The 22,716-nt window shown below is 44.6% G+C and overlaps 3 protein-coding genes across 4 annotated transcripts in view; 2 read left to right on the plus strand and 1 right to left on the minus strand.

Annotated features, from left to right (window-relative positions):
- Positions 1 to 12,557, plus strand: part of 5-HT7 (5-hydroxytryptamine receptor 7) — a 45,902-nt gene extending 33,345 nt beyond the window's left edge. Inside the window, exons 2-3 of the mRNA XM_070286957.1 lie at positions 2,948 to 3,005; positions 8,598 to 12,557. Coding sequence (XP_070143058.1) covers positions 8,972 to 10,675 — 1,704 coding nt within the window. The 5' untranslated portion in view covers positions 2,948 to 3,005; positions 8,598 to 8,971 and the 3' untranslated portion in view covers positions 10,676 to 12,557. The remainder of the gene's footprint in view (positions 1 to 2,947; positions 3,006 to 8,597) is intronic.
- A 4,750-nt stretch (positions 12,558 to 17,307) lies between these two features.
- On the plus strand, positions 17,308 to 18,427 carry Ctr1C (Copper transporter 1C). 2 transcript variants are annotated; one of them, XM_017165414.3, is made up of 2 exons: positions 17,308 to 17,887; positions 17,947 to 18,137. In XM_017165414.3, exons 1-2 carry the CDS (start codon positions 17,407 to 17,409, stop codon positions 18,000 to 18,002), a joined length of 537 nt encoding a protein of 178 aa, XP_017020903.1. In that variant the 5' UTR covers positions 17,308 to 17,406; the 3' UTR covers positions 18,003 to 18,137. The 2 variants fall into 2 exon arrangements, with proteins under 2 accessions (XP_017020903.1, XP_017020902.1); XM_017165413.3 differs by having other exon boundaries at positions 17,316 to 17,887; positions 17,942 to 18,427.
- A 1,237-nt stretch (positions 18,428 to 19,664) lies between these two features.
- LOC108073673 (uncharacterized) lies at positions 19,665 to 22,378 on the minus strand. The gene has a single exon (XM_017165398.3). It carries the CDS (start codon positions 22,215 to 22,217, stop codon positions 19,719 to 19,721), a length of 2,499 nt encoding a protein of 832 aa, XP_017020887.1. The 5' UTR covers positions 22,218 to 22,378; the 3' UTR covers positions 19,665 to 19,718.
- Between the last annotated feature and the right edge of the window lie 338 nt (positions 22,379 to 22,716).

Here is a 22,716-nt window from a genome sequence, read left to right on the forward strand (position 1 = left end):
TACACATTTTTAGTCATCAAAAGTAGCTGGCATTCCCTCTCAAATCCCTTCCAAGCTCAGGGAATCAATTCACCTTGCTGTGATTCAACGTAAGAGCATTACAAAACCAGCTCAGAATTTTCTGCAACAATTTTACAGTTTTTTTTAGACTCTGTGATGCGCTTTCCGCTCGCTGCGCACATAAATATGCAATAGAAACTTTTCTCACGTTTTTGATTGCATTTTTTTGTGCAGCGTCATAAATATTTAATGTTTACTTTCGCCAGCAGTCGGCAGTCGGCGGAAGTGAGCTTCATTTTTCACCCATCTCTCCCATTTTCTGTCAAGATCTGTGCACATTTATCCTGGTAATGCAGCCAGAAAGAGCCTTTATTGCTTTTCCATGTGGCCAACTATAAATAAACACAATGTGTTGAGAGGGCAAGCTTTCCACTAATGTCCTTATTAATAAGGAGAAGGATAAGCGCAGGAAATCCGACTCCATTGGCAGTGTCACAAAATGTGACCGAAAAACCACACACGATGCACTTCATTAACTTAATTAAAAATCTTGGCAGCAGCCACAACAGCAGTTCAGCAACTCGAGCGTGGCGAATAGTGTACTATATGCGAGTGCTTGAGAGGCGGCGAGTGCCAGTGCAAGTGCAAGAACCGCAAAGCGAGTCAATTCCAGCTGAGTGCAAATAATTCTCTCTTTCAAAAGTGCACTGAAAAAATATAGGAACTATTAGAAACCCTGGCTAGTCTAATAGAAATAAGAAAAATAAATACTTTTATTGGATATCAAGAACTTTTGCTTACTTTTTCTTAACAAAATCTTTCCTCTAACAAATGTACACCTAATTTTTATTTTTACTTCTTATAAATATCAATAAAATCCTAGTAATTTCTTGCTGTGCATTCACATGAATGCAACCCACACTCATAACGCGGCACACGGAGCGTAAACTCAATTAAAAACTGTCGAGCTGTTACCGCCACGCCGCATTTCGCCTGATGACTGAAGTTGATTATCTTTAGCCAGTGTCAGAAAAACACACACACACATCTCTCCAAATAGTTTTTTTCCGAGTTTCCTCCAGGTTTTCTCTGGTTTTTCCTAGCTCGGCTGCATTTTTTCTCTTCCGACTTAATGCCCCATGCAAATGCATTGTTAGTTCCGTTTTTGCGGGCTACTGGGTCCTTGGAAATTCTTTCATTACGGACATGTAATTTATATTTTCTTGTTACCTCTACCGCTGGCAAAACCATAATTGGATTTTAAATGCAGTGGCATTCATAAATTAGCCATTTAAACGAATTTGGAATGCACAATGTGACTGGATTCCCAGGAGGCGAGCTTAGTTCCCTTAGATGAAGTGAGAGATTTTGTGAATGTCATTTAGAAATCGGGCCAAATAAATTCAACCGTCAACTGACCAGCAGAGAGAAAAATATATATTATTTTTAATTGCATTTGTATAAACTGGCAGAGTATTAGAATTTTAGTCAGTAGTTTGAAAAGCATTGAAGTAGCCTTTATCGAGCGAAATCCTATATATTCACAGAGGGACATGCTCAAGAACATCAATGATTGAGCACATGATTGGCAGAAACAAATTTTTATCACTTTTTTGGCTTATTAATGATCCATTTTTGGCTCGATGTCATAATCCTATATTAAATTTTTAATTTTAATAAATTAAAAACGTTTAAGTGTGCATATATACTGAGAAAGTTTTAAGCAAATTTCTTAAAACTAACCCCAATGGAAAGCTAGTCAAAAAGCTAAAATGTTTGCAAATAAATAAACTAACAGCAAACAACAATTCTAAAAATTTCATCTGCTATTAATTTGAATTCAGTCAAATGGCAACTATGCTTTTATTTTGCCACATTTTACGCACTGTGTGTATGTGAGTGCTCTCATCTAAATGCAGAAGCAGAGCAAACAAAGTCACGGCGAATGGAGTGATACGAGCTGCCATCATCTCCCAGTCGCATGTCTGGAATTTTTATGTGGCTATGCACTGCAGCACCCAATCAACCCCCCACTATATATCACCCTTTGTCCCAGCGATTTTTGCCACACACTCTGGTGCACTCTGTTCGAATGCAATGCCTACAATGTCTCAAATGCGGCTAAGCATGACGTTGATGAAGCGCATGCAACAGCTCAACTTAGTTGAAGGTTCATGGCGTGGCAGGTTGCTGATGTTGCTGTTGCTGTTGCTAGTGCGATGTTTGCTGCTATGCTGCGATGTTGCTGCTGTTGCTAAATTTGCTGCTGACAATTTCTTGTTAGCGCGCTGTTCATGTTGTGGTTGCGTATCCCAGTGTGTGTGTGTGGGTTTGAGCGGGTGCCAGTGGGTTTCTGTCAGTGTTTCGGACGATAAATTTTCAATTTTGCAAGCTCGCTGGCAACGTGTGTGTGTGTGTGTTTGTATTTGTGCGAGTGAGCGTTTTAGCGTTTCCGCCTGTTTAGCCACAGTTCAGCGCAGCACAACATGGCGTATGATTGATGCCGTCTCAAGCAGACACACGCATACAGGAGCACTGCGAGAATAGCTTTCGAGGAAAATTAAACAGGATTTCTTCCTTAAATCGATATGGAGAAGCAAAAATAATGCTTGGGAAGCTATATTTTGAGCTATTCAACTTCAATTTGTTGTCTGTGTAGATACGCAAGGCAGCAGACAGCGGCTTATTATATTTACATATAAATCGTAATCTCGCGTGGCTAAAAGGGGTGATGGTGGGTGCCAAGTTGGGTAAATTCTATAGCGAAATTCAGTCTAACGTCAGGCTTTGATGGAGCACCTGACGTCCACCTACATACACAAAGGTAAACACGCCACAGCAATAACACCAACACCAACACCTACTCCTGTACAAGCTTAGCTCCCATTATGCGTTAAGGTCCTTTAATTACATGCACACACCTCATCGCTTATCTCATTCATTGCAGCATCGCGTTGAAGACGTCTCAAGAGGTCTGAGCCACTAAGGAGGGAATCTGGAGCTAGGTGAGTTCTTCAACATGGTGCAAGTATAATCGTTAATAAGGGAGCAGTAAGATTAGTAAAAATTTAATAACAGTTAAGCTTAGGAAGACATTAAATTTCTACGGAGAGTCTTAGGAAATATATTCTTATTTTAAAATATAAAATAATCTGCTAATATTATATCTTCTGAGGATCATAACATTTTACATTTCTTTGGTGGAATTCAATTTGGACATTACTGCAAGGCAGCGAATGCATTCTGTAGTCCACTCTCGGCCCTTGGAAAACAATTCAATTAGTGGCAGCTAAGAGACAAAGTATTCCGGCAGCCATATAACAAGATTTTATGACTCACTTGCAGGACGCTGAGCGCAGGATCATGGCCAAGGAATTCCACGATGGCCAAGGCATTCTCATAAAAGTCAGTACAAGTATATTGAGTGGAAAATTGCTGGGGCCAGCCATGCACTTTGTTGTGATGCAGCTGCATACTATCCCCGACAGGATTAGATTGCATTAGATTAAAGCTTTGGCATCGGCATCAGATGGCCTTTGAATCGAAACTAGAGATTAAATGGCTTCTCTTTGCTCTCTCTCTCTCTATCTCTATCTATCTCTGTCAAATCAATTGCAATTGGCCTTCTGTTGGTGAGTCATTATGTTACACTGATTGAAAAGCCCCGGACTAGTAGGTCGTGTTTCCCACAAAGCCCACTAGTTGGGAATATGCCAACAATTAGCGGCTGTGAAAGCAGAGACGAAACGCCCACTGTGCCAGCAGCAGGACAATGCACAAGGACAAAAGGGACACTTTAACTGCAAAATATTTCCGTGAATAAATGCGAAATGGTATTTTCTTTTTTTATGATGATGTCACAGCGCGCCAGAGAAATAATTTTAAAACCAATAAATTATGAGAAAAAAAGGCAAGAAGCAACCGACGACAACAACAGAATGAGCTATAAAACGGCAACAACAAATGTTTGCCTTGACAAAACGGGCATTTATGTAAGGAACATAAATTCCTTTTTGGCTGGAAATCATCGATGTTTTGCCCTCATACGGTGGAACACCATAAATAATCAAATGAAAATAACAAAAGACTATAAGGCGCAACAACGAAACGAAATATGCAAATGCCTTTTTGCAAATGGCCAGAGCAAAGCGTATTCCGTGTGTTTTTCCACAGGAAGCGGAAGGAAGAGAGGAGCCGTGCCCGCAATTTATGTAAAATTCAATGCTTTATTACATCACACACGCACAGCCGAAAATAAATCGGACTTGTGTGAGTGCCTTGCCGCTCCCATATATGCAAATCATATCACTCATACGCCCACGTGAACTTTAAATGCAAATGGTATGGGAATTCCTGAAGATAAGCAAATGTTTTCACATGTTTTGTGCACAAATTTTATTATGCACACAAATAAACAAAAACATACTTACACACATCCCGAAAATGCCTACATATGCCAGGCATTTTACACGAACTGTTGTTCCAACACTCTCGAACAAAATTAATGGCAAACAATGAGCTGCTGCTCACTTTTATGATTTTCTGCTGCCTGCTGTCTCTGACCTTGACTTCGGGGAAGCAAAGTGGGTTGCCATAAACGATATTTGATATTACATTTGGAAATGATTGCCTCCCATGACACTGACGGCTTTCCTCTCTCAAATGGAAATAAATCAGACAGTTCTAGGAATTCACAGCCGCAAGTGATTCCGGCCTTTGCACAGGGAAAATGTTTTATTGGGAGTTTGTTAAGACGTTTTGCTAGGAGAATTTATCAGTAGTTAAGTTGATATTTAAGCTAAGTTAATATTTTATATTAAAAAGAAGTCATATCAACACATATGTTCTTGTACAATTAACATTTATATAAGCCTTATGTTTCATTCCCACTGATTGCTTCCCACATTTTGTTGTTCGGTGTAAGCTCGCTCTGGCATAAATATATGATTCGAAATCAACGCATTCATTATTTACAACCATGCCAACGCTGTGCGAGTAAAAAAAGAAAAAAACAAAAACTGTATGGCAATGTAAACCGACAGCAGCTTTGACACATAAACATCAAGTGCGCAAGAAGCAGCAACCCCTCAGTGCCGGGATTTAGACCCTCTCTCGCTTTGCCTCTTCAGCTGGTTGAGCCCCGAAAAAATGGGCGCCAATGTCGACAGCAGCAATTTAAAATTGCTGGCTTTTTAACTTGCATCCATTTACAGCAATTTCGTGTGTGCTCTCGAGACGTGTGCGAGTCCCTCGTGTGATGTGTCAGGTTGAAATTACATCGGGCACTTGGCAAATGGCGAAATGCTCCAAGGATAAGGCAGACGAAGGATGGGTACTCGTCCGTCATAAATAAGCTGGATGTGAAGCATAAATTGAATGTGGAGCCTGGATGAGAAATCAAATTTTATGACTTTGTAATTGAAATGCGCTGGCGAGCATATGAAATTACCCATACGCCGTGTGAGCAGCGCATTACGCATACGCCTCATGGGCCGCACAGATTTTAATCTCCACAGCTGCCCCTTAAATAAGCAACATGAACAGTTTGTCACATATGTGTTGTATATTAAAGCAAACTTGGCTTGCTTTTGGTTTAAATTAAAGAAGAATTTGTATAATTTCCTGAGTGGGAAAGCAGAGTTATTACATATCTTATTATACATACTTAAAATCATGCGCTTCGTGTGCTCTTCATATTTAAATCTTCCTGCTCACAGTTCTCCTTTTATTTTTTCGTATTTTATTTATTAAGCTCTTCCATTTCTGACTGTCTCAATTTCACGGTGAGTCACTTGTTTCGTGACTTTTACCGCTCAGCCGCAAATCTTGCCAGCTTTAAAAACGCTGTCTGTCCGTTCTGGTAAAAAACGAGCGAAAAGAGCTTAATGCGCCAAAGTGCCGGCGCCAAGCCAAAGCCATATAAAAAGAGGGACTGCAGTGCGGTAAGAGGGGGCAGGGGCAGGGCATCCGACCATAAACTGCAACCATCAACAGCATTGCATTCTTCTCGAAAAAGCGTGGCTGCTGTGGGGCAGACTCTCGAGTGAGCTCGCTGCTTGAAACAATTGCTCGCGATATCTGCAAAAATTAAGTTTACGCTGACTGGTTTTAAAAGCACTTTTATGCGCTCAACGCCAACTTTGCTTTTATCTTTTTCCCTGACTGCGTTTATTTCGCGAAAACTTAAGGATTTGCGGCCATAAAATATATTTTGTGTTAACTGAAGTAGGGCCAGCCAGCGAATATCCAGCATCGCAGTTAATAAGGCAGAAGGGGTGGCATAAATCTAAATTGAAATCTCCGCAGTAAACTATTTTCTATTCCCAGCAAACTATGGGAAGAGCGAGCGAGCAGTTGGCCAACTAAAATTACTCTTGTTTAGCAAGGCATCCCATGCCAATCCGGCATCCAACAAATTCGGTTCCAGAGCTACCCAACAAGCCCTGTCAGCAGAGTCGTGAGACTGCGGCAAACCTCAAGACGCTGCCGCAGAAGCCAGAGAAACTGCCAAATATTTGAAAAGTTGTGCGCTTTCGTGGCGGGAATGTCAGATATTAGGGCCAAAGGGGGCGGGGCGGGGCGGGGAGGAAGGCAATCAGGAAAAAGCCGGCCCAGAGTAAGGGAAAGTTGCTCATGCAGGACGAAGGACATAAATATTAAAACCTATGAATATTTACGCCCCTGTCGGCTTTGGCAATAATACAAATAAGAGGGGCTTCCTTTCCGTAAGCCTTAGCTGCCAAATCGGGGCCATCGCGCCCCGAACGATTCATAATTAAATTACATTATTTATGTCCTGTTGCCAGGAGAATTCATCCGGACAGGAGTCGTCGCAGCCTGTTGTCCGGACTGCCGGCTTTTGCACCGGAGCTTAAAGCGGCTTACGATTCTCTGTTTGCTGACCAAATAATTGGGGCCATCTTGTTGTCCCCCATTGATTAGCATAATTAACACCGAAAGTCGCTCGGGCGCAGAGGCGCCTGCCAAAAACAAATAACACGAATTCGAGTGCATTCGCACAAACAGTCACAGTCGCAATCACTAAGCCCAGAAATGAACTCGTGCGCATACGAATTTCGAATTGCCAGCCAATTTTCCATCACGGATGAATTTTCCAAAATTGAAAACACCCAACGGAATAATGTTTTGACAATGCCATTTATTAAGGTACTCAGTCGATTGGTTTGCTGAATTTTGGTGTTTATGTTTGGAATTTATGTTTTGTTTGCAAAGTTTGTCCTATAGAAATGTCATGACTAGTTTTGGAAGGAAGTTTTATTAGGGGAGTCTTAAATAAAGTTATACAGGCCGAATTTTCATGTTAATACTTTAAAAATCCTGTAGCTTGTATGTTTAAAGTATATAAACATTTGGCAATATTGATTAGAAATGTTTATGCATGAATTCCGAATAAAAACCCATTTATTAAGTAGCCATATCCTTAAAGAAATGGTTTCCTATTAAATTATATTTCACTTTCTGCTTAAATTCCTAGAAATATTTCAGATAATCATATTTGAGTTTGTTTCTTGGCTAGTCTAAACAGGAAACCATAATTATTTCTCCATTTGTTTTCTCACCTTTTTCTGCCCGAGTTCATCGCCTTGAAGAATAGTTTTTTAATGAGGCTGGGGCGGCTGCTGCTTAATGTGAGTGCTGCCTTTTGTTTCGCATTTCACTCGATTTTTGAGTGTCGCGATGGTTTCACACCTGCCACACAGGTGTGGCATCGTCTGGCCGTCTAGACGCCTCTCCTCCGCCCCAAATATCCTGGCTCAATTGCCACTTGGCTGCATTCCATAAATCGTACACTCACATTAGGACGCCAATGCTTTTTTTAAAGCCAAGTTCGTCGAACGCAAAGGCAGTGGCAATAGAATTCAATTAGAGGGGGCTGTATAAATTGTGTTTCAGCTCGCGGTTCCCCAAAATTCCTCTTCTAAAAATGACCGCAGAAAGAGAAAAGAAGCCCAGGCCAAAGGCGAAATAAATAAAAATGCGAAACGGAAGCTGGCAACGAGAATGGAAGCAACAATGGCGAAGGCGCCATCGCCTTTTAGCTGGCTTTTGTTTATTTGTTTCGCATTTCGAAGAGCGAACAATTCAATAATCAAAAGAAGTATGAAAATTAATACAAAAGGTCTGCGGTCATTCCCGCCCGCGTCTTTTCCACAGATGATTCACATTCACGTCTGCGGTGGCTGTGGGAAAATGGGGGAAAATTCTTTGCTGCCTATGGCCGTCGGGTCATGAAAACGTTCGCTTCGCGGTTGCTTCGCTTTCCCTCTGTCCCTTCCCTTTTCTCTGTTTTTATTCGCTCTCTTATTTTCCTTCTTTTTTGTGGCGCATTGTTTCATTGTTTAAAAATTTTCCTTGGAAATTGTAACAACTGTGACCATCATTAGGGCGACATGTGCGTGTGGTAAGTTCTTTGTGTGCTGCAGAAAACGTTGAAAGGAAGACGAAGATATCGTGCCCGCAGGACACAGCTTTTATGGGAATTTAAATTCAGACTTTAAGGCACTGCCATTTGCACTTTATAAATACAGCTGAGTAATGAATTTTTCGCATTTTTCTCTCTCTTCCCGTCTCTCTAGGCGACAATCAGAACCGCAGTAAATACAATCCAGCAGCCCACAGAGATTTATTGAAAGAGATACCCAAGTACAAGGCATAAAAGTCAATGACCACATCAACTGGCGGCCGCAAGCACCGTTTTTATTAAGCAAACGCCCCCACATAAATTAGTAATCAGGCGGCGACGACGACCACGGGGCAGCCGACCGCAGGCGAAACTAATAAGACGACTTATTTTTATTGAAATTATGATTAATGATGAGTTCGGCGCAGTAAATCGCGGCACCGACACGGTGGCGTATACGCAATGATGCTGAGGGTCGCAATGAACGCAATGGGCTGGGGTTGCTCATACGCCGCGTCGGCCCGCTTTAGCTTTTGAAAGACCTGCTTCATGGCTTCGCCTGGCCTGGACTGGCAACGCCACCAGAGCCACCACCACCAGCATCACCACCACCACCACCACCAGAGTCACACTCACCCAGTGATCCACCAGAAACTGATCTCCACCGCCACGCTGACTCTGTTCGTCCTCTTCCTGAGCAGCTGGATAGCCTATGGAGCGGCCAAGGCCACCGTGGCTGCTCCGCTCCTGGAAAGCGAGACGGAGCCGTCGCCCTCGCTGTCGCAGGACTTTAATAGTAGCACCGCCTTCCTGGGAGCCATAGCCTCGGCCTCCGGCTCGGGTTCGGGTTCGGAGCTGGGCTCTCTGTCGCCCATGAACAGCAGTCCCATTGCCATAGTCTCGTATCAGGGAATCACCAGCACTAATTTGGGTGACAGCAACACGACGCTGGTGCCCCTCTCAGACACTCCCCTGCTCCTGGAGGAATTCGCCGCTGGAGAGTTTGTGCTGCCCCCGCTGCAGTCCATTTTCGTGAGCATCGTCCTGCTGATCGTCATCCTAGGCACTGTGGTCGGAAATGTCCTCGTCTGCATAGCCGTCTGCATGGTCCGCAAGCTGAGGAGACCCTGCAACTACCTGCTTGTCTCCCTGGCGCTCTCCGATTTGTGTGTGGCCCTGTTGGTCATGCCTATGGCCCTGCTGTACGAGGTGCTGGAGAAGTGGAACTTTGGACCGCTGCTCTGCGACATCTGGGTATCCTTCGACGTGCTCTGCTGCACCGCCTCGATCCTGAATCTTTGCGCCATATCGGTGGATCGTTACCTGGCCATAACCAAGCCTCTGGAGTATGGAGTCAAGCGAACACCGCGCCGGATGATGCTGTGCGTGGGCGTCGTTTGGCTGGCCGCCGCCTGCATCTCATTGCCGCCGCTCCTGATCCTGGGCAACGAGCACGAGGACGAGGATGGCCAGCCCATTTGCACGGTGTGCCAGAATTTCGCATATCAGATCTACGCCACGCTGGGCTCCTTCTACATACCGCTGTCGGTGATGCTCTTCGTCTACTACCAGATCTTCAGGGCGGCGCGACGGATTGTGCTGGAGGAGAAGCGTGCCCAGACGCATCTGCAGCAGGCCCTCAACGGCACCGGCTCGCCCTCAGCCCCGCAGGCTCCGCCCTTGGGCCACACGGAACTGGGCGGCAATGGCCAGCGGCACAGCAGTGTGGGCAACACATCGCTGACGTACTCCACCTGCGGCGGATTGAGCAGCGGCGGCGGTGGAGCCCTGGGCGGCGGCGGCGTAAGTGGCGGTCATCATGGCAGCGGCGGCGGGGTGAGCGGTTCCACTGGACTCCTGGGATCGCCGCACCACAAGAAGCTGCGCTTCCAATTAGCCAAGGAGAAGAAGGCCTCCACCACCCTAGGCATTATCATGTCCGCCTTCACCGTCTGCTGGTTGCCCTTTTTCATCCTCGCCCTCATTCGTCCTTTTGAGACGATGCATGTCCCTGCCTCGCTCTCCTCCCTCTTCCTTTGGCTGGGCTATGCCAACTCCCTGCTAAATCCCATCATCTATGCCACCCTCAATCGGGACTTTCGCAAGCCCTTCCAGGAGATCCTCTACTTCCGCTGCTCCAGCCTCAACACGATGATGCGAGAGAACTACTACCAGGATCAGTATGGAGAGCCGCCCTCCCAGCGGGTGATGCTGGGCGATGAGAGGCATGGAGCCAGGGAGAGCTTCCTATAGGCAAGTCCACCGGTTAGCAGTGGCAATAGCGAAGCGAATCTGAGGTGTGCCAGGATAGGATAGGCTTCTTCCATACGATTCGGTTAGGCAGTATCCTTATTAGGAACACTCACATAAGCTTACATTGAGGGGAGAAGACCTAAAGCTAATGCCAGATAAGCTGTTTAGTCCTGATGGGGTTGAAGGTAGTCCTGGGAAAGCTTAGACGTAAAATGGTCAGGTGCTTAGTGGGCAGAATTTATATTATTTATTTACGTTGTAGAAAGGCCAAGCTGTCCGATCTTCAAAAGCCCACTTTGACACTTCCATCCGCATTGAAAATTGGATCAGTGATTGTCCATATTGGCAATTCATTTATGTAAATTGGAAAAGCCTCAATGTGTTAGAGAGCCCAAGATGCATACCAAAGTGAGATAGAAAGGTGGCGAAAGTGTTTAAGACCCATATTGCCCAGGCCAATACACCCAGAGCGATCCAAGGACTACCTCCAACCCCACCCCCTCAATTAAGAACCCTCTTCAGAACACACACATGGATATTTGTATGTAGTAGCGTTAGTAGTGCGTATCTCTGAATATGTGCACACCACATCCCTGGCATTCGCAATAAGTGCGACATGTAGACGACTCCTCTAAATGTAACTTGTTGTTGTAATTTTAAATGTAGAACTAAGCAATCAGAGTGGTGTACACCACACACACACCACACACACACGTAAAACACTCACAATCCAAAAACACACACACGGTTGTAACTGTGACAGGTTTCTACGGTTCCTTTTATGTTTCGAAAACAATCAGCACCGGATATGAGACACAATCGTTATCGAATCTATATTGATAGCCCCGAAGAGGAAAACCACCATTTCCCATTTGCCCCAAACAAAGAAAAGAAAAGGAAAATTTGCCAGCGTAGTTAGTTGATTTGCGATACTCAAACTGAGCCAAATATTAAATTTACAAGCTGCGAAGAGCAGACCATTAAGCCTACTGATTAACCTAGATATACTTATGTTCGTGCAAGAAGCTATCCACTGTAAATAGCCAGCCAGGACCCTCAAAAGGGCCTGCGGCCCTGTCTATAATGATATATATATATTATATATAAAGATATAGGAAACGTAGCGTATACTATATATGTATGTGTACACTGTGCGGCTCAAGCTCAAGTGAGATGAACTAAATTGTATTTTGTAACTTTCTGCATTAGTCTTTCGTTGTATTTTGTATGAAAAGTCACGCCTCTCTGTGATACCAAACATTAAGCATTACTTTTATGTTTAGATCGAAGCTGCATCAAACGTAATACACACATACCTATACATATAGATATAGTCAACTAAGTGTGCATGTTTTTATTGTATATGTATGTAGCACTCCGCGAAGTGCACTATGATATTCGCAACAAACAAACAAACAAACAAACCAACAATCGATGGAAAAACTGAGCTCCTCCGCCGACCCAGGCGAGAGATAAACTATCAAACTATTTACATAACCCACACTCACCACACACACCCCGAACACACACAAATCCAGCAACCGCACACAACCATCGCCCACACATGAAATGAAATTGAAATCGAGAATGGAAATTGAAAACGCAAATGAAAAACAAACAAACAAAAACGGCAAACGAGCATGACAAAACTAAGCGCAGCTAATTATATGCAAACCGAACTAAAGTTCATTACAAAAACAAACATCAAATATTATAATTAAAAACAAAACGCAAGTAATTGAGAATAACATACGAATAAAAACTACAAAACACTTTCCGAGTGAAGCTTACAAAACTGCAAAAACTGCATTTGAAAACTGTTTTCTTGAAAAACGTGCGGAAAAATTAAGGCATCAAATAAAAGGCAAAACGTATAAATGTATCTTTAATTTGAAGAATTTTATTTGATGAGTTTTTGAGAGGTAAGAACAATAACTTTAACAGCACAAATTTGATTTTCTGGACAAAACATATATTTAAATTTGATATATTCTGTGGAGGTTGAGTTTTGAATACAAGTAATTAGCTATTTATCAGATTGCATTGATGGAAAGGATTTCTGTAGCTGGCTTTCTATACCATTGTTTGCTTTAACCTCCAGGTAAAAGCTACTCTAAAATGCGCCACGTTACGGGTTTCAAAACTTTTTACTCTTAAACATTGGAAATTGAATTGAAATCCAACAAAAGCGTAGCTGCAGCAGCTGCTGGCAGCTGAATGTCAAACTCAATGCACAATTTAACAGACTGCCGGCTCCGAAAAAACATCGGGTGTGCACTCTGCGCTCATTGCGAGTGACAAGTTGGGCAAACGTGCAAAATGCCCGGAAACGGAAGCTGAAACTGAAGCCCTAGCTGGAGCGAGCGGGGAGGGAGAGAAGCAAAAGCGACGCCAACATGGCGTGCATATCAAAAGGCAAACACAACTAACAAACATCTGCGGCGGAAGCCCACGAATTGTTCGCTACGCTGTATGCAAATATCTGCACATTTTCCACCATTACTATTCTTTTTTCACTTGTTTTTTTTTTGCCAGGCATAAACAAGGAACTGGGCGAAAGGCTTTGAGGCGAGGATCCTAAGCAGCCGAGATTCCAGGAAGCACAACCGTAGGAAGGCACTCGAAAAAGGGTATGACAATGACAAAGTGATGCGGATCTGATGGCGCCAGTAGCAGAATCTGCTCCGAGTACTTGAAGAAAATTTCTGGGAAAAACTAATACCATTATTAAATACATGATAATTATTTTAAATTACTTTACTACGAATTAAATAGCCTACAAGTAATGTTTAAAATGTAGTAAGGTTATTTCTAATAATTTAAGAAATTGTTTCCTTATTTTCTCCATAATTTTTTTCTTTGTGTAGCTGAAGCTCCTGGGTGCCTGCTGATAAATGATGATTTTACGCCCTCTTCTCTGCACTACAAACTACATGCTGGGACGCCACTTTATGAGCCAGCCCAAAAAAAAAAGGAAAAAACTCAAACACACACCGAGCACAGAGGGCCACGCCTTCCGCCTCGGATGTGGCCGGGGATATGTGTTCTCGGTTCGCTTTGCCTTTCTAGTAAGCGGATTTTTGTATTCAAATAGCTTCGTTCTTCGTCCTTCCCCGAAAACGAAAAAATTGAGAAAAAAAAAGCTGACGACTGCAGCGAAATTCCTGCAGCCAGCGAGCGTAAAATTTATAGTAGCGTCGCCTGCCCTAAAGTCTGCAGTTTTACGAGCACTTTTTTCTATTAGCCGTTTTCGTGACACTAATGCGACGTTTATGAAACATCTCAAATCGGCATGAGCTGCGGCGATGTCCTTGAGAAGTTTTTAGCTTCAGCTTTCAGGGAAAGCACCGCCTGCAGTTGTCAGACTCATGGCCGTGAAGTGTTAACAAGCACTCGCCACATAAATCAGCAGACAGCAGGAGACAGGTCCTGGGTCCTGCGAACAGGACCCTTTTCTGGACAGTCCTAAGAGAAACAATAAAAAAAAAAAAAACGAAAAAGGCAACGGCACGTAACAAAAAACCCCAATTGAGCTCAATTTCCTGTGAGTGGCACTCTCCACTTTCCGCCAGTGAAAAGGCCGCCAAAGTGACTACTTACGAGGACTAGATTTGTATCGATAGCGCAATCGAAAATCGATGACCCCTCCCCAGCAGCCAGCAGCCAGCAGCCAAATGTCAATGCTGCAAGGTAATACGACAAATTTCCAAATGTATTTGCCACAAAAAAAAAAAGAGAATGAGCTCGAATTTCAGCAAATGACTTTCGGTCCATGGAATGGCGGCTGCTGATGATGCCTCTTAGATCTTAGATGTTAAATTTAATAAATATCAAAGCAGCAGCTCGCCGAAATGGCAATTTAATATTTTGTGTGGGTATTAAATGGCTCAAGGAGCAGAAATACGCAATTTAATCAAGTTACAGTGTTATTTACTTTCGTGACAAAAAAGCCGCAGAAAAGCAGAATGAATTTATTGTGTTCAGAAAACAAGTGTTGCGGCTTTCAGCAAACGAGAGTGCAATTATATTTCAGGCAAACATTGTTGATTTTTGCGAGTAAATATTGCAAAAATGCTACTGAAAAACAGGACAGTGTTAACATTACTTCAATTACAAAGATATATTATTTATTATCATTACTATTAAATTTATATTTATTTATTAACTGTGAATACAGTCTTAATCTACAATAAAATCTTGAGAGAAATATGTGTAACCCCTGGGAATTCAAAGTTCTGTAGAAATTTATATTACTTTATTTACTTTTCTGACAAAACCGCCGCAAAAAGCAGAACGAATTCGTTGGGATAAGGAGACACGTGTGGTGGCTTTTATTAAAACTTGCCGACATTTAATTCCAGGCCAACATTGTTAACACCGCTTGTGAGCAAATATTGCGTATTCGCCGGGTAAGCCCAAGGCGCCGACAGCCCAAAAGTATGCAGCACGCACACCTCGCCACCGTCGAAATGTATTCAAAACAAATTATGTAAATTATTTTGAGCGCTAACAACTCCATTTCAACATTATGCGATAGGAATCTGCACTCTTCCTCTCGTTCTTCCTGCATTGTTATAATTGTGGAAAATGTCTTATTAAATGCCGTCCTGCGGGGCTTGCGTCACTTGGCCAAAAGGAAGAAAGCATGGGAAAAAGTGAGCCCGAATGTCTGAGAATTTGTACAAAATTAAGTTGATTAAATGGACTTAGCAGCGCGATTACACGCAAGGCTGCCCGGGTTGCCGGCTTGGGAAATTCTCACTGCGTGCGAACCGCTTTTCTTTTCGGATTTCCCAACACCCACACACACACAGAACACACACCAACCCGCAGATACCCGCACACTAACACACATTTGGCAAACATTTTTCATTCCTTCTCGGAATTCATTGCTGTCGCTTTATTGAGAGGAGGTTGGGAGCCAAGGCGAAACTGAGGCGAAACTTTGACCATTGAAATCTCGGTCTCCTGGGAGCAGTCCGCCTTAGTCTCGTTAAATGCCGCATGATTAACGCTTTGCTCCGCAAGACAATTGATAAAGAATGGAACGGAGACGGCCTCTCAAGGAGCTTTAAGCCGTGTCGGCCATCAAAGGGAATTACATTCCACGACCAGCCAGCGATTGCAAACAATGGAGAGTGCAGCCAAAGCAAAGGGTAGACGTCGACAGGCGTTTCCCTAAACTGGATAAGGCCAACGGATTTCTGATTTCTCTCGTTTCGGTTGCTGGAAAATACAAGGAAATGCTTCAAGCGTAGATTCAGTTCAACATGACAAGCTGGTTCGGAGAAAAAGATTATTCACAAATTCCCAAGAACTATGGTTATGATATTTTCTGGAAATGGGAATATATTGCATTTTGTTATGTTTTCTAAACAAACTGCTGACTTAACGTGTCTAGGAATTTATACAACAATTTTTTACTGCTCAAAAATATTTATTAATATCCGAATACTCTTGTCTTCTTAAAGGGTATACTACTATTCCTACTGTTTTAGTTTTCTGATTTTTCCTCTTCTCTTCCGTTTCGACAATTAAGGTCTGTGCGGCTTTTCTGAAAGCGGAAACGCTCGAGCAGCCATAGAAAAGCAAAGCATTTAATGCAGGGCTCACATTGTTGCTGGCATCGTTGAGGCTTTTTGTTTTTTTCGTGGCCCAAAAAAGCAGAGCTGGGAGTTCCTGCAAAATGAAAAAAAAGAAAACCTACAGTGAGGCCATGCTGCGATGGCTGCTGCAAGCATTCGAAATGATTAATGGGCTCCTGCAGAAAGCAGAGGCATTAATGGGCGGTCAGCGAGGCGTTCCCAGCGACAGCTAGTGGCTTCATTTTGTTTTTCCCCCGTTTCCGCAGCCATTTCCCGTTTCCCTTTTCATTTTCCAGCACCGCCTGCCACCACGCTTTCCATCACGTACTCGTACACTCCTAAAAAGCCGCGAAAGATTGCAGCACGTCTGGCTAAAAAATCCTGTTCGGCAATCAGCGCCTGGCCCATAAATTAACACGGCGTATGATTAATATTTAGTATTACACAATCTAATGGCCTGCCCGTGAGCAATTGGCAGTGCTCGAGCCGTGCTCACAGTGTACGATCTTAATTTGGCGGGTTGCCCACGCTTAAATCTTTATTAATATGCACGGTCGGAGACCGGAGGATTTTGTGCAGCTCGTCTCATCCGACTGAGAGCCGGGTGAAAAATGGATTCCATTAGCGCCAGCAAATTTGCTCGCTTGTCCCGGGAAACAGCCACAAAAAAAGGAGAAAAGCGAACAACAAAACAGTGGACAACTGCATTGATTTTGTAGCACGTGGCATGTTCTGCCCGCCTGTCATTTATGTTAATGGTCGAACCGAATTGGCATTAGGCTGCTGCCCAAACTCACGCCTAAAAATATATAGAAAATTGCTGGAAACATGGAGACAGAGAGAGCTTCTCAGTTGTATTTTATATTGTGAAATTGCGGAATTTAGCCAAAAATTCGGAATATATTTGCGGACTATCCATTTACGCGTCAATCAATCTAACGAACTGAAAATCCAAAATCGGGCAGATGAAATTGGTGAACATAGTTTTTGTTTATATTTGTATCCAGGCTGAACTTGAGATTTAAATGATGGCCAATTTGACACTTAATCTATTAGTATAATTTTCGAGTTTTTGATATATGAAAATCGCTGAAAAAGCTGTCAATTTATTGCTTACACAATTTAGGAAGATAGTCACTGGCACCGATGTTTGATGGACCTTCGGGGGTCCTTCCCAGTCCTGAGGCACAGTTTCAACATCACGAATCGCATGGATCACATGGCGGCGATGTAGTCTCCAGTCACGAAGGTCATGGTTCGCCGGCAATGTCGCATCATGGTCATGGGGTTGACAGCCATGGGGACCACGGAGGAGGAGAAGGAGGAGGCGGTCACATGATGGCGATGGCCTTTCATACGGGCTATACGGAGACCATTCTGTTTAATTTCTGGCGCACCCAATCTGCGATGGCCTTGGGTCTGTCCTGCCTACTGATTTTCCTAGTGGCCGTTCTCTATGAGGGCTTGAAATTCTATAGGGAGTGGCTGATTGCGAAAACCAGAGACAAGAGATTGGATGCCGGCGGCGATCAAAATGACCGGGGGCGACGCTATAGGGAGCCGAACTATGGCTACAAGCCAGCGTCGTATTCTTATAGGCTGTCGCCACCGCAGCAGCAGGCGCAAGGTTAGATATTTGTTTTACCTACATTCAATGGTTCCCCATCTTTTACATACGTAGGTCAGGTCCCGGCCTACGCATACCGTCCACCCCCGTCCGCCATCCAGCCTCATCAGCATAATGAACCAATCGGCTCTCCGCCTGGACCGCCCGCTCAGATGATTCCAGCACAACACCACCACCACTTGCCGCAAGGACCGGGACATCATCACATACAGGAGCCGCAGGTTCCCGATGGTGATAGAAAAGTGCCTTGGCGTCGGCGCTGGTTCTCCCGGCTGCATATCATCCAGACCTTTCTGCACATCCTGCAAGTGCTCATCTCCTTCCTGCTAATGCTCGTCTTCATGACCTTCAACGTGTGGCTGTGCATGGCCGTCGTTTTGGGCGCCGGTGTTGGATACTACATATTCTGCGCCTTCAGCAACAGAATTAATGAGCACTGCAACTGAGATGATCCGGACATAACCGAAAAGAAAACCAAGATGAGCTGTCTAGTCCTGGCTAATGTGCTTTTCTAATTAAAGCAAGTTGTAAAAATCATAATGGCTCGGCTGCCCCGACCTAATTGTTAATGTTTATGGCTCGTAAAACAATGAATGCAGGCAGCATTCGCATATCTTTCGCTGTAGGAATAACAACGGGGCATCTGCAGAATTTTGCTTTTTGTGTGCCACCGGCCAACAGGGCGTATGCGCAATCTAGCTGGCCAAGGCAACTGGTAAAAGTCGAAAGAGGTATGATGAGCTAGTGATGCTTAGCATAAGCTTTAATCTGTCCTGAAGAATATAGTAGGCTTTTGAAATTTATATAAATTAGGTTACTATATTTATTATAATTCTATGAATAAGCATTTCACATTTAAAATTCTCTTCAGCTTGGAATTAGGCTGCCTAAAAATATTTTATTTAATTTTTTTTTTCTATATCTAAGCGTATCTCTGAGTCGTTAGAGCATTTCCCAACCGTTTTTACGCGTTATTCGGATATTTTTGTATTTGCTGCTTTATGGGGCTGCCCGCATTTACGAGGGTGTGCCCGCATTTTTCTCTTCCAGTATGTCCTGCGTGTCTTGGCTTGCGTTTGAAACGCTCAGGTGAGCCAAAGAGCTAAGGATGCTGCCGCCGTTTATTTGGCCGTGTCTGGCACTTTCATTACGCCGTAATTATGAGGGCGATAAAGCAGCCTCCTGTCCTGTTTACTTTCTGCGGCACATGAAAACATGAAAACATTAAAGCGGACACGGACATGAACACGGCCCGGGAAATGGATATGGAAATGGACGAACTGGCGGACGGCCGACGCCATTGTTGGCCAGTTATCGGCGCTTCCACTTTCAATTAATATTTTAATAAGCTGACTTTACGCCGTTTTCCGGACGGATAACGCCATTCGGCTTTTGCACGATTCGGCAAAGGCAAATGTGGCCTTAATAATTCAGCCACACATGTACATGTATGTGGTGAGCCGCCCAAAGAGCTCGTTTGCCAGTCCCTTGAGGTTTGTGCTCTCGCCAAGTGCAGGGCCAAAAGCGGAACCGGAAATGCGTCGATGCATAACAGTCGTATTACTGGTGGTAAGGAGATGCAGAACACATCCGGAATTTTCCAGAAACCTCCTGAGAAACCAATGTAATAATGTAAGCCTTACTTTCTCTCCTAAGAGGCAATTTCTCGGTTATTACTTATTGTAAAAGATAAATAAGAACAGAATTAGCTCTTCCAGGAACCAAATTCAATACAAATTGAACGTGCTAAGCTAAGCCAAGCCAAAAAATAAATGAAACAAAATTGTTTCCGGGAAAAGTGTGATTTATGTTGAGGATTGCCAAGAAGTGGTCAGGTGTACAGGCCGTTGGAGGGAATAGAGAAGCCCAGGTCGTTGTAGTGGGCAGGCATGTAGGCGTAAAAGGTGGCCCTCATCGCCGGGCTGCATAACTGGGGCCTCATAGCAAAGTAGAAGACACGGCACACCTCCATGAGCGAGTCCACGAAGCGCCTCGTATGCTGCACCCTGAGGCACTGAGCCACCTGCCGCCGCTTGCCGGGATCCCTGTGGCTGCCATCGGACTCGAGGGGTGGGATTCGAGCTAGGTTCATCCGCATGAAAGCAAGCATTTTGTCTATTACTTCCTTGCTCTCGTGAAAGTCCTGAGCGCATTCCCGTTGCGAGTATCGTTTTCCATAGCGCTGGCAGATCCACTCGATGAGATACGGTGCCGCATGGACATTGGGCAGAGTGGGCAGGACATAGCGCTTGTCCTTGGCCACTTGCTGCAGACCCAGGCGCAGCATCTCCTGCATCAAGGGAAGGTTGTCGGAATCGTAGAACTCCTGGCCGAAGTTCAGACGCCGATTGCCTTGCTTGTCTTTCTCTCTTGCCATTTTTCTTAGCAATCTCTTGAGTTCCTCGTGAAAGGTCTTGACATCCTCGGCGAAGACCCTTTTTGCAGCCTTGTCAACCAGTGCGTCTATAGAAGCCTCTTCCTCGCCACTCAGGGTGGCACTCAGATACTGGACATCATCGTCGATGGCCCGGACAAAGGCCTCTTTCAGCCGCATTTGCTCTACGTCCGAACGCGTCCGGTGCAACGAGCCAAACAACTCACGATAGTCAAACTTCACCGTACTGCTGCCCGGAGGTCCCATTTCTACCAACTTGCGATTGTGTCCAGGATGAGAAGAGAGGTTTTGATTCCAGTTGGAACCAAAACCACTCCTTACATCCTTGGCACTGCCGCAGAGGTGGAGGAACTGCATCAAGCTGCTGGGACGACGATCTTTCATATTCCGGGACTTGGATTTGACCTTATCGATATCGGGATCGTAGATGTGACACTGGGCGCACTCTGGGGGCTCAAGCTTTAAATCTGGACAGTCGGGTACAATGGGTCTGTCGCCCTTTAACAACTTGACCATTATGTCCTTGAAATCAGGTTTGAATTTAGGTGGCGGCTCAGCTGGGAATTCTCTAGGCTTGGATCTGGACCTGGATCTAGACCTGGATCTTGACCTGGATCTCGACCTAGATCTCGACTTGAAACTCGACTTGGATTTGGATCTGCTGTGCGATCTGGACTTGCGTTCAGCTCCACCTTTTGAACGCCCTTTGGAGCTGGAACGCCGCCTGTGAATGCTTTTTCTTTTACTATTCAGAGTTATTGGAGCCGGTTCCAAATTTCCCATACACCTCTCCTGCCCCATTTGATCACATTTGTAGGTTTCCGGGATAGGAAACGGAAATCCCTCGGCAAAATAATTGCCGCCACTAAAGAGGTGCCTTCGAGTAGTGGCCAGTCTAGATCTGGCTGCCAATTCTCTGAAGCGCTTCAAGTAGGTGGCACTCATTTCCTCCAGCTCCTGGACAACGAGCTTTCGCCTCCGCTGCTCCACTCTATTTTTGGCCATGATCAGCTCCTCGTACTTTTTCTGCTTAACCAGATCCAGTTCTTTTCTTAGGGATTTTTCCATCTTCCGGATGTGCTGATGATGGGTACACAAGGACTCAACATCGTCGGGAGGCAGTGAAGCGGCCTGAAAGGAATCGAAGATGCTGTTGATCTCCTCGTTGACAATGGACCTGGCCACACGTTTGGCCTTGCTTAAGGAGTAGTTCCCAAACCACCGGGAGCTCATGGGAGAGGAACGGAAAGCTTGAAAGTCCTGCAGTTCGGAGAGGTAGGCCGGACGACCCGGATGAGCGGAAAGCAGGCGGCGAGTATTCCGCATCCTCTTGTTCAGATCGGGTCCTTGTTCTTGAAAGTACGGTGCCAGGGGTCTTTGTGGCTTGCACCTTCTGGCCAGCTCTCTTTGGCGCTCCTCCTCCCTTTCTTTTTTCATCCTTCGCCTGCGCTGTCTGATGGCATCGGCTCTATCCCGCTCCGCCTGAGAGTCATGCGGCAAGGGAAGCCAACGATCAAGCTCTTTGAGAGTGGGCATAAGATCCAGCCAGAAGATGGACGACATGATGATCTGCTCGTTGACATTGTAGGAGCTGCCGTGATTCGGTGACTTGTAGCACATTTCCATGAGGAACCAAAGGAAGGCCAGGTCGCTGCCCTGGCTTAGTTGCATGGCTAGACGCAGTGTGTCCCACGCCGGCATTGGGTTGAGTCCCAGTTCTTTCAACACCTTGGTGATCGTTGAGGTTGTCTTCTGGTTCAGATCGTCCCTCAGGGAATCGGACACCGATTGCGCCGCCTTCATTTGAGTATGGGATAATCCACGATACCAGCCGGTCTCGTCCAGCTTGACATTCTCCAGCGAAGCCAGGTACTCCTGGATAAGGCGCGTGGTGCCATCGCGCGTATCCTCTTCCCGGACACTCGGCAGATGCATATTAGTTTACAGATATAAGCTTCAATTTGGTCCAAGCAAACAAGCATTTAGAACATGAAATGTCGCTATTACAAATTAAATTATAATTTTGGCAGCGTTGTAAAAGTGTGATGTGTTTGAAGAATTACAGAAATCTGCCTTTCATTTGGGACTTTTAAAAAATATTATGTAGAATTTCTTGACTCGAAAAATATCAGTAAAAAAGTTTAACTATAATTAATGTGCTCCAAAAGCGCTCTTTTAAACTTAAACAGACAACATCAATTGCTATCCCTAAATACTTTTTCAGCAAGCGGCTCTCTGCCGCCAGATTAGGCCATGATCCACTCAAGTGTTTTCATCTGCCAGTGTTGGCTAAGCACTGGCACCATCGTCGACCAAAGATAAATGATTTTGCTGCCATTTTATTTGGGGCCAGTCCGAGTGACGCCTTGTCCGCACACACCGCGCTCACACATCTGAGATTCGTCACACGGCGGCTGGTCCTTGGTATTAATGT

This window comes from Drosophila kikkawai, chromosome 3R (assembly GCF_030179895.1).
Source record: "Drosophila kikkawai strain 14028-0561.14 chromosome 3R, DkikHiC1v2, whole genome shotgun sequence".
In the NCBI taxonomy this organism is placed as follows: Eukaryota; Metazoa; Arthropoda; class Insecta; order Diptera; family Drosophilidae; genus Drosophila; species Drosophila kikkawai.